A 10,322-nucleotide genomic window follows, 5' to 3' on the forward strand; every position below is an offset into this window, starting at 1 on the left:
TTTACCATTGTATTTGGTGTGTTGGGGACATAAGAGACTTTTTATTATTTGGTTGCAGGGTTATTTGAGAGAGACCATCTTCATCCTATGCCTCCCTCGGATTGATAAACCTTACGTCATCCACTTGAGGGAAACTTGCTATTGTCCTACAAAATTCTGCGCTTGGAGGCCCAATACGAGTCTACAAGAACAAGTTGTGTAGTAGACATCAGCAACTGATACGTCTCCAACATATCTATAATTTTTTATTATTCTACACTATTGTAGTATCAATCTTGGGTGTTTTATATATAATAATATATCATTTTTTGGGACTAACATATTGGCTTAGTGTCAAGTGCGAGGCCGGCATTCCGTCGAACAGAGCGCGGGCGCCCGCTACTCTCTCCCCGACGGCGAAGCCTTCAGTCCCTGTTCCTCCACGACGGCGACGCGCTCGGCCGAGGCAGAGGCCCCCACGCGGCAGAGGCGCTTGCGGCGTGGCGCCCCGAGCCGCGGCCACCTGCCTGCCCGGATTCCATCGCCCCACCTCAGTGCTCGCGCGCGCGGCGCGAGTGGGGCGCGAGTGCGGCGCGAATCCGATCCCCCCGTATAAGAAGAAGCGGGGGTGAGTGGGCGGATGGGAACCCAACCCGGCTCGCGAAACCGAATCCTCCCTTCCCCGCCTCCTCCGGGTGCTGCTTCGGAATCGGTACGACTGATCCCCTCCCATCTCCATTTCTGTAGAGTTTCGTTTCGATTTCTCTTTTCCCCTTGCTTGATCTCTGCGGGCTCGTTCATGATCTGGTTCTCACGAATTTGTTTGGCTCATCGATGGCTTAATTCGTGAACTGTGATCCTTGTTCACGGTGGATTTCCTCATCTGCGCGTCAAATTTCAGATTGAATAATAATAGGTCATCAGTCCCGAGTTATATGTGCCGAGTTCATCCGGTGTTGAGCAGACGTCCTGAAACTAAGAGAAATTGCCTGTGACTGATACGGGATGGTTGCCGCTAAGATCAAGAGCTTAGCAAAGCTTACTGGCAGCCACCTCTTATAATCCGAATTAATCCATTTTTAAATTTGTCTACTACCTGCGTCAAATTTCAAATTGTTTAAAGAACTTCAATTCTTTAGCACCTACAGTTGACGAGGAGGGAGAATAAGTTTAGATCCTTGGACGGATATAGCATGCTGATGTGTTTACCTCCGGCATTTACGGTAGATTCTACATATATAATTTGTGGTTGCTTCTCTATATTTTTCATTTCCTTGACAAAAGTGGAGCTCTGCCAAATCAGTTAAAAAAAATCTGGTCAGTAACAAACAATGAGTTTTTTAAGCAGAAATTGCCAATTCATGAGCTAGCCAGATTTCGAAGATGAACATCCAATACGTAGCTATCCAGGTCAAGAGAAGCCCTCCTCCTTTCGTGCACACTTTGTGTTCGCCATCTGCACCTTCCTAACGACCACGTCATTGCATCACACAGTACGGTAGTAATCGACTTTTCAAAATTGTCTCACATACTATCATCCAACTTGGCCTTAGGACCCACAAGTGCATTTGTTGGCAAAGAAACCCACAAAGGAGGCGCCATTTTTGTTTATCTTTTGCTAGTGAGTTTGGCTGAGACATTTTTTCTTTACTTGCACTGGATGTTGTCAGTATGTTTCGACGTTTCGTTATATTTTGATATGGAACCTGACCTTGCATAAAAGTTGTATGGGGAAAAAAGTAGAAGGCGCCTAAAGCGAGATTAGTTTGTTCTTCTCACGTCAATCTTCATGTCTGATCCGTCATCTTCCAGCAACATTTTGATGTACATGCCCAACCATGTGTGAGCAACGCATTTTCACCATGGTCCATGTAAAAATGGGTTGTGCACTCTTCATAGTGATCTTGATAAGATAAGGAAAGCTCAAATAAAATTTGGGAGAACAGGGGGACATGGGACTCCGATCCACCAGTGGATGCTGCTTTATATCATCTTGGCTTTTTTTTACGGTGAATCTTGGTTTGGGATTAGCAGCATGCAATGTTTATAAGGCGGTAAGGCGAGGCAAGGCGCTGGGGGGGCGCCTCACTGCCTAAGCGATAAGGCATAAGGCAAGGCGGACACCTTAGAGAGTTCTAAGCAGCAGAATATAGTAGAATTTGGTTGTTGCTGCTGTACTGGAGAGGAAGAGGAGCTGCTGGAGAGGAGGAGGAGCTGCTAGACAGGAGGAGGAGGAGGAGCTGTTGGAGAGGAGGTGGAGGAGCTGCCAGAGAGGATCTGCTGCAGAGGAGGAAGCAGATCTGCTAGAGAGGAGCCACTGGAGGGAAGGAGGGGGAGGAGTGTGTGGATTGGGGGCTGTTTCTCTCTCTCTCTCTCCCCCTCTTACCTGTTGGTGCCAACTGCCAACATCCTTTCTGTTTCCCGCCAAAACTCTGTTTCCCCCCTAAAACAGCTCACCTGCCTGCCTGGCAAGCTAAGGCGTCCAAAATGGACTAAGGCAACAACCTGGACGCCTAAGCAGACGCCTTGGACGCCTTAAAGCTTAAGGCGGACGCCTTACAGAGGTACATAAGGCAAGGTGGACGCCTCGAGCTCGCAGGGCGCCCTGACGCCTAAGCGTCGCCTAGGCGACGCCTTAGGGACGCGTTAAAAACAATGGCAGCATGTTGATCATGTAATGTTGTATGCTAATCCAAATACATGAATCTTTTTAACCATGACTACTAAACCCTGAGAAAAGGATGGCATGAGCACTCAAACAATGCCGCGGCTTGTAGAGCTTGTGCATTTGGTTGGAATAAGAAATGCTACAGCTACTCAGACCCTGTGTTACACGGCTCAAGTCATCTTAGGCCATGATTTTTCCAAAAATTGTTCGGCTAGTCCTCTCATCCTTAATCCACCTGCAAATGACACTCCTTGGCATATATGTTGGGAACATATCATGCCATCCAAGACCCGTTCTCGGGAACCCGTTCTCGGGAATGAAGCTCTCATAGTTAACTTGTCATCGTACTCCACCTCCACGGGAAAACACATTTAGGTTTAAGCACAAAGAGAAGCGACTCATCCTAGCAATTGCTCCAAAGTAGGACCCACACCAATATGTATCTCCTCTCCACCCACATGGGTCCAAGTTCTAGGGCTTGTATAAGTGCACATGGCTTGTGGCCCTCGTCACAAATTGTAAAGCTCGTATGTCTTTAGGCATCAAACGACAACTCGATATGCAATGATTGAGTAAGCTACTATATATGGCTTTGAGCTGGAATAATGTTTCAGATTGTACATCAATGGTTATACAATTCATACATGTTATGGCAATCTAATATATATAATTTTTCTCCATGTAATATTTCTTTTTCTCTCAATATAATTTGCTAAGGATAAATACTTACTTTCACATTTTCTTAGAGATACATCCTTCCAGGTAGGTCGGCAACGCAACAATGGAAGAAGGGAAAGACAAGAATAACACCACTGAGAAGGGGCTGTTCTCAAACATGATGCATGGGTATCCACCTCATGGAGGATACGGATACCCTCCTCAAGGTTACCCGCCACCGGGGGTCCCCTACCCTCCTCCCGGGGCGTATCCTCCTCCACCACAATATGGGTACCCTCAGCCAGGTGGCTACCCACCTCACGGTGGATATCCCCCCGTCGGCTACCCTGGTATGCATTGCTGGTGATCAGTTATACATAACGCACGTCCTAATTGTGTTGTGTCTGGGGAGTTAATTTGCTCAATTGGACCTCAATGATATGAACAACACTGTAATTGATCTTTCAGTTGTTTGCTCGGATTTATTTATGTCATCACTTCTTCATAATTTGTTTCAGGCTACGGGGGTGGCCATGGAGGACATGGCTACGGCGGCGGGCACATGGGCTATGGAGGCGGCTATGGCGGCGGCGGCCATGCTCTCGGGCACCACCACGGAGGCCACGGCTACGGCCATTATGGTCATGGAGGCCATGGCTACGGACACCACGGTCACGGACACTACCACGGCGGGCACGGCTGGGGGCACCATGGCCATGGATATCACCACCACCACCACCACGGCAAGCATGGTTACGGCAAGTTCAAGAAGTGCAAGTGATTTGCGTCTGCGCACAGTGATTGCGCCTCATCAACTATCTTAAGTAAGCTTGGTTCCAGAAATACCCCCGCGGCTGGGAAGAGCGCTAGCATGTCTCCTGTGAGACTGCGATGATGCAGTGCTCCTGTACTGTTACTAGATATACCATATAATTTGGTGCTGTATAGCTAATAAGGCTTGATAATAAGTAGCGGAATCAGATACCAGTCATTTGCTGCAGTTCAGACGTTCTCTTTCGTCCGTACACAGATGTGCTAGCTAGATATCATGCTCGATCAGATTAGTGCTCAGTCCATGCCCCTAGTATGCACGTCATGTGAAGGCCGGCGCCTGGGTGCGACCGTGGTGATCATCTTGCGCAGCCGCGCGGCCCAAGGCCGGCGTTCATCATGTAGCAGTGGCAGACTGGCAGCCGCCGGGGAGGCGAGCTCCGACGAGCAGCGACTCCCTCCCTCATGCCATGTCAGTTCCTGGCCGCCATCGATACAACAAAAGAAACAGTATGGTTGGATAGTCAGTGTAGACTAGCAAGAATTTGGGCAATGCACCTTGAGTGCAGCCGATGAATGACTCGCTGTATATATGGGCAAGGTACAGGAGGTGCGCGGAGCGCAGGTTACAGGCGCGACGTGAATGGGATCGTGCGCTAGCCACGATCGTGTGAGTATGAGACTACATCAGCTAGCTAACAGTCAGGACAACTGTGGCATCCTTAGTGCCTGTTCGGTTCCACTCTACTCCCTCGACTCCGTTCCCGGAGTGGAGCAGGCTGTAGCTTGTTTCCACAGAGCGGCTCAAGCCCAGCTCCAGGGAGTGGAGCGGGGCGGAGTGATTTCAAACAGGCCACCAAATTTCAAGCTCTAAACTTGACACCGATTCTCACATTTTTTTAAATTTATTTTAGGCCGGTGATGTACGTTTTGTGGGAGAAGACATTCCTATCGACTACAAAGGCTTCTGCGTTGACTTTGTCAATCTCAAGATGATGTGCCGGCTCAGTCACGGATGTGCTTATAGAGATAGGTTGTGCACGCGTGTGTTCATAAAGGTAATTGTATGTGCGTACGTATGAGTGCCTGTGTCTATACCGTGTTGAAAAAAAACGTAGGTGTCTTACTGTATTGAAAAAACGTAGGTGACACGCTCAAACGAGTTTTTTTTAGACAAACACACAGGCTCAAACAAGAGCAAGCAAAGAGAGTGTCTACGATAAAGTCTGGCCCAACACTTTTGGACTCATCAGCCCGTCGCGTCTGCCTGGGGGCGTTGCTGGACCGAATCCAGGCCCAGCCAGAAAAAGCGCCCACACACGCCACGCGTCGGCTGCTCGTCGTTTCAACGCGCAAATATCCCCCGAGGCAAAGCAACGTGGGGTTCCTTCGCCGCGTAGCTTTCTTCCCTCTCCATCCTCGCCCCCACGACGGACGACGCGCTTCGGCCGCGGCCGCCTCGAGCGAAGCAGTCTCGGCCCCCACCTGTCATCGACTCTGCGCAGCGAGGTCAAGTCCTATCCATCCATCCATCCACCCACGAATAATAACTCCAGGCCGCGGGACCCGCCCGGGATTCGGTGCGCCTGCGAGCCGACGAAGGTGCCAACGCCTGCCGAACCGAAGCGCGTACACGAGCCCACCGCCCCCTATATAAAATCCCCCAGCACACACAGGAGCCCAAACATCCACGGAGCGCACGGAGGAGAACGCCATCATCCATCCAGATCGGCCTCTTCTTCTTCAGCTTCGCAGAATCGCAGATCTTCTCCTCTAGGTATGCGCCTCCTACAGTCCTGCGAATCCGCGGCCCCTCTTGCTTCCGAGTAGTAGATCGTGGCAAAAATAAATTTACCGGAGGGGATTTTTTTTTTTGCTTGCTCTGTTCTGTCCTGTTTGACGGCCTGGGTGGGGATTTTTCCAAGTCGAGGCCGTGGATTTGGCCCCGCGGGATCTGGATTGGGGCTGGTTGCCGTGAGAAAACCCCTGTGGTAGGGGGCGCCCGAATTAGCCGTTAGTGTGTGGGAAGTCATGCCCGAGGGTTTTCGTCAGTTGGATCGGTGCGGCTCTTGATCGATCGATCGGTCATGCCATGGATTAATCAGTGCTGTTGTGGAGTTCCTAGCCAGGATGATGCGAAAAGCTAAAATCTACTCCACTTGCACTGGGCGTGGTTCAGAAAACCCGCAAAGTCTCTCCGATTGCGATTGGTGGTTAATAATCATACATGTATGCCCTTCCTTCATGTTTTGATTAGCACATCTGCACATGCATGTTTCACCTCTCTTGTATGAATAGATTGCTGCTTGTTAGGCACATGGACATGGTTTGGCCATTTGGAAATTGGAATGAGGATTGGGTAGGCAGTTAGGCACGATGGCTGGTTGTTGCTGCCCTGTTTATTTTAGTCAGAGGACCATGTCTGATTGCTTGCACGCAGCACTCACTCAAGCATATCATTCTTTTACCAAGTCAAATGTTCTGTTGCGAGGACGACTAGTTCTGCTCTAGCTGGCATAAACACATCAATGTGGTGGTGCTACCGGCCCTCTAACCGACAAGAAAATACATTAGCAACTGTTACATACATCACATGTTTAATGGCAGTTCTTATGCCTAAAGACAGCAAGATTTCTCTGTCACGTATTAACATTTGCCTGATCATGATATGTGCAGTTAGCTCCCTCAGAGCAATGGGAGGAGGCAACGATGGTCATGGGTACCCACCCGGTGGCCAGGGGGGATACCCTCCGGCAGGGTACCCGCCGCAGCAGGGAGGCTACCCGCCGCAGCAGGGAGGTTACCCCCCACAGCAAGGATACCCGCCTGCACCTGGAGCTTACCCACCTGCACCTGGGGCATACCCTCCAGCACCTGGGGCTTACCCTCCTGCACCTGGAGCGGGAGGCCCTGATGGGGAGAAGGGGCTCCTCTCCAACATCATGCACGGCGTTGCTGGTGCTCATGGTGGTGGTCATGGGTACCCGTCTGGTGGTCATGGGTACCCATCTGGTGGCCATGGATACCCTCCACAACAAGGGTACCCTCCTCAGCATGGCTACCCCCCGCAGCAGCATGGCTACCCTCCACAGCAGCATGGCTATCCCCCTGCCGGCTACCCTGGCTCATCCGGTATGTAACCTTCCTTTGTTTTATACCATTCCTGTTGGACTCCATAAATTGCTACCATTTGCACTAGCATTTATATTTCCACAGTTGAGATGCATGTATATGTGCATTATGCGCTGCATCTTCAACAACATGCCATTTCGGTCTCGTATATGAGTAGTGGTTTATCTTGATGTAAAGAGTCCCAAGTTCTCTTGTATCAAACCTCATTGTTTCTCAGGTCGTATGTGTAGTATGCACTGGATTGATGTACATTTATATGTGTAGTGTGTGCTGGATTGATATCCATTTATATATGTGTGGTATGCGCTGCATCTTCAATAATATGCCAAGTTCCATCTCAGGATACGAGTAGTGGTTTATAAAATCTGTTGTATCAAACGTGTATCACTCTTGAGCATCCATCCTCATCGGCTATTGTTTCTCAGGTCACAGTGGTAGCCATGGAGGAGGAGGCATGGGCATGGGCGGCATGCTGGCTGGAGGCGCAGCAGCTGCCGCCGCCGCCTACGGAGCACACAAGATCTCTCACGGCAGCCACGGTGGAGGTGGACACATGATGGGAGGCATGATGGGCGGCCATGGAGGCTACGGCGGCGGGTACGGCCACCACGGCGGCAAGTTCAAGCACGGGAAGCACGGGCACGGCAAGTTCAAGCATGGGAAGCACGGCATGTTCGGCGGCGGCGGCAAGTTCAAGAAGTGGAAGTAATGCGCGCGCTAGCTAGTAGCTTCACCATGGCTGATGAATCAAAAAAAAATACCTAAACTCTTTGTGTAGGCTTCCAGAACTTGGTTTGGTCAGGGAAAGCCTTTGAGATGTATCTAAGCAGGGTGGTGTGTGGTCGCTGCTCGATCTCGTGGAGCTTCCATCCTTTCCTCTATATGATTTGGCACTCTAGTCTGCGTCTGTGACAAGATATGACTTGCTAATAAGTACCTGAATTCTGTGTGGTGCTATGCTTACCCTGTTCTGATGCTGGTCATGTGTCGTTGTGCTCTGAATTGGTGTTGTGTTTGCTTCGCTGGGGCAAAATTGTTGCTCCTGACCAAACATGTTGCAATTTTGCTGCCATTTTCAACTGTTCGATGCTCCTCCAAAAGGGCGGGCAAGCAACATTTTGTAAATTGCTGCTCTGTAGTACTGATCTCTAGACGCACTAGTCAATTTCCCTAGTGCGAATGGCGAATGCGACTCGCTGGAAATTGTGCAGGCCATTTCCAGAATAGCTTCGGGAGGATATGATGATATATTCGTTTCATAAATGTCGCCCAAGTTAAAAAATGGCACAAGCCCAGAATTGACGGACGAAATTCAGCATGAAAACATGCGGACTCAGCCCAAACGACTTTGAGGTGCAGAAAAACAAAATTATTTGTCATTGTCATCACACAGAAAACAGAGCAGCTGCTTGTCCGGTCATGGGCTAGTCGGCGAAGACGGAGTCGTCGATCTGGAAGGCCTTGGTGAAGAATGCCGGCCAGCAGAGGTAGGTGGAGAGGATGCTGCTGACGGTGGAGGCGCCCATGAGCATGTTCATCACCACGATCTGCAGCTGGATGGCCTCCAGCGGCGACGCGCCGCCCATGATGAGCCCCGTCATGGCCCCCGGCAGCGCGATCAGCCCCACCGTCTTGGCGTTGTCGATCACCGGCGACAGCGCGATCACCAGCGACCGGCGCACCTGCTGCACCGTCGCCTGCCGCGGCGTCGCCCCCAGCGCCAGCGCAGTCTCCACCTGCGATGAAACGGTCAGAAAAATGAAGCGTCACCTGGAGTCGATTCTCTGAATTTGTGATGAAAATACCAAGTTCAGAATTTTGTACTACTAGTTTCTTGCTGAATTTGTTTAAAATTTCGGAAGAAAAGGTTGCGTAGTCGTGGAGACCATGATCATGTATTTTATAAACTGAATGGAAAAAGAGTGCACACGCCTTTAGCTAATGCAGAATGGCATGAACGATATTATACTTCAATCATACTAACAAAGTTATTGACGGTGCAAAGACCTACACGAAGTTATTGACGGTGCAAAGACCTACACAAAGTTAACTACTTCGTCTCTTCACAAATATAAAATGTTTTATATATGTCAATTTGAACTACATACAGACTGAAATAAGTGAACAAACAACATGAACAGGGTAGCATTTTTGTTTTGTTTCAAGAAAAAATGATCTTGGTGCGCGCGCGGCGGTGCCGGAACGGAAGACGAAGACTGAGATTGTTATTGACTTACGAGGCTCCGCTGCGTCTTGACGTCCTCGTGGAGCTTCTTCATGGTGACGCCGGTGACGGTCATGGCGTTGCCGACCATCATGCCGGCGACGGGGATGATGTAGCGGGGCGTGAAGGGGAACACGCTGAGCACCACGAGCAGGAACATGGTGACGGCCGTGCCGGCGAGGATGGACACGCCGGCGATGTACCCGCCGCGCGGGACCTGCCGGGCGCGGCGCCCCGCGGTGTAGCCGGCGACGGTGACCATGAAGAGGTATGCGAGCAGGATCCAGAGCGCGCTGCTCTGGGTGAAGATGAAGTGGAGCACGAAGCCGATGACCGAGAGCTGCAGGAAGGAGCGCGCGATGGCGTAGAGCATCTCCGCCTCCACGCCCAGCCGCTGCGTGAAGCTCAGCGCCACCGCCATGGCCACCACCACCGTGGCCGCCAGCGGCTTGAGCATGCCGATCGCGAAGTCCCGCCAGAACCCCGGCGCCCACGGGTCCACCTCCTGCGCCAGGAGGAGCGACGCCGACGTCGCCATGGCCGCCGTGCGTGTGCTGCTCCGGCGAGGGTGGGTTGCTTCTTGAGCTTTGAGGAGCTCGGTGGGCAAGTGGGGGGAGGGAGCAAGCGAGAAAGGCGCTGAATGGGAGAGGCAGGCCCTGCTCTGCTTTGCGGCGTGGCGCTTGGGTGGGTGCTACGTGGTGGAGGGCGAGGGGGCACCTTGGTGGAAGGTGGGACCCACCGCTCAGTGAGTGCAGACGAAAGAATCTAAAACAGAAACTCAGCAGCAAAAGTCCAACAATTTCCTGGCAATTTGCGGGAGAATCTGAGCTGACGCGCTCACAGGAAATCATTGGCGCAAAACTTAACAACCTAGGCATAGACTAATGGACC

The 10,322-nt window shown here is 51.1% G+C and overlaps 3 protein-coding genes across 4 annotated transcripts; 2 read left to right on the plus strand and 1 right to left on the minus strand.

Annotated features, from left to right (window-relative positions):
* The first annotated feature begins 349 nt into the window (after positions 1-349).
* LOC125544998 (glycine-rich cell wall structural protein-like) lies at positions 350-4,304 on the plus strand. 2 transcript variants are annotated; one of them, XM_048708829.1, is made up of 3 exons: positions 350-691; positions 3,410-3,654; positions 3,823-4,304. In XM_048708829.1, exons 2-3 carry the CDS (start codon positions 3,429-3,431, stop codon positions 4,083-4,085), a joined length of 489 nt encoding a protein of 162 aa, XP_048564786.1. In that variant the 5' UTR covers positions 350-691; positions 3,410-3,428; the 3' UTR covers positions 4,086-4,304. The 2 variants fall into 2 exon arrangements, with proteins under 2 accessions (XP_048564786.1, XP_048564778.1); XM_048708821.1 differs by having other exon boundaries at positions 352-691; positions 3,394-3,654.
* A 1,309-nt stretch (positions 4,305-5,613) lies between these two features.
* LOC125544992 (glycine-rich protein A3-like) lies at positions 5,614-8,164 on the plus strand. Its single transcript, XM_048708814.1, has 3 exons — positions 5,614-5,852; positions 6,752-7,207; positions 7,633-8,164. Exons 2-3 carry the CDS (start codon positions 6,769-6,771, stop codon positions 7,914-7,916), a joined length of 723 nt encoding a protein of 240 aa, XP_048564771.1. The 5' UTR covers positions 5,614-5,852; positions 6,752-6,768; the 3' UTR covers positions 7,917-8,164.
* Positions 8,165-8,505: 341 nt separating this feature from the next.
* LOC125544982 (UPF0014 membrane protein STAR2-like) lies at positions 8,506-10,098 on the minus strand. Its single transcript, XM_048708801.1, has 2 exons — positions 9,445-10,098; positions 8,506-8,943 (listed from the first exon to the last, which is right to left on the minus strand). Exons 1-2 carry the CDS (start codon positions 9,967-9,969, stop codon positions 8,632-8,634), a joined length of 837 nt encoding a protein of 278 aa, XP_048564758.1. The 5' UTR covers positions 9,970-10,098; the 3' UTR covers positions 8,506-8,631.
* Positions 10,099-10,322: the final 224 nt, after the last annotated feature.

The sequence above is a fragment of the Triticum urartu genome, chromosome 1 (genome assembly GCF_003073215.2).
Source record: "Triticum urartu cultivar G1812 chromosome 1, Tu2.1, whole genome shotgun sequence".
NCBI lineage: Eukaryota > Viridiplantae > Streptophyta > Magnoliopsida > Poales > Poaceae > Triticum > Triticum urartu.

Bases quoted from the DNA above. Each gene is read 5' to 3' on its own strand.
- LOC125544998 (XM_048708829.1), top strand. From the start codon at position 3,429: ATGGAAGAAGGGAAAGACAAGAATAACACCACTGAGAAGGGGCTGTTC. The intron at 3,655-3,822 runs GTATGCATTGCT...AATTTGTTTCAG, and splicing joins TCCCCCCGTCGGCTACCCTG to GCTACGGGGGTGGCCATGGA.
- LOC125544992 (XM_048708814.1), top strand. From the start codon at position 6,769: ATGGGAGGAGGCAACGATGGTCATGGGTACCCACCCGGTGGCCAGGGG. The intron at 7,208-7,632 runs GTATGTAACCTT...ATTGTTTCTCAG, and splicing joins CGGCTACCCTGGCTCATCCG to GTCACAGTGGTAGCCATGGA.
- LOC125544982 (XM_048708801.1), bottom strand. From the start codon at position 9,969: ATGGCGACGTCGGCGTCGCTCCTCCTGGCGCAGGAGGTGGACCCGTGG. The intron at 8,944-9,444 runs GTAAGTCAATAA...GTTTCATCGCAG, and splicing joins TCAAGACGCAGCGGAGCCTC to GTGGAGACTGCGCTGGCGCT.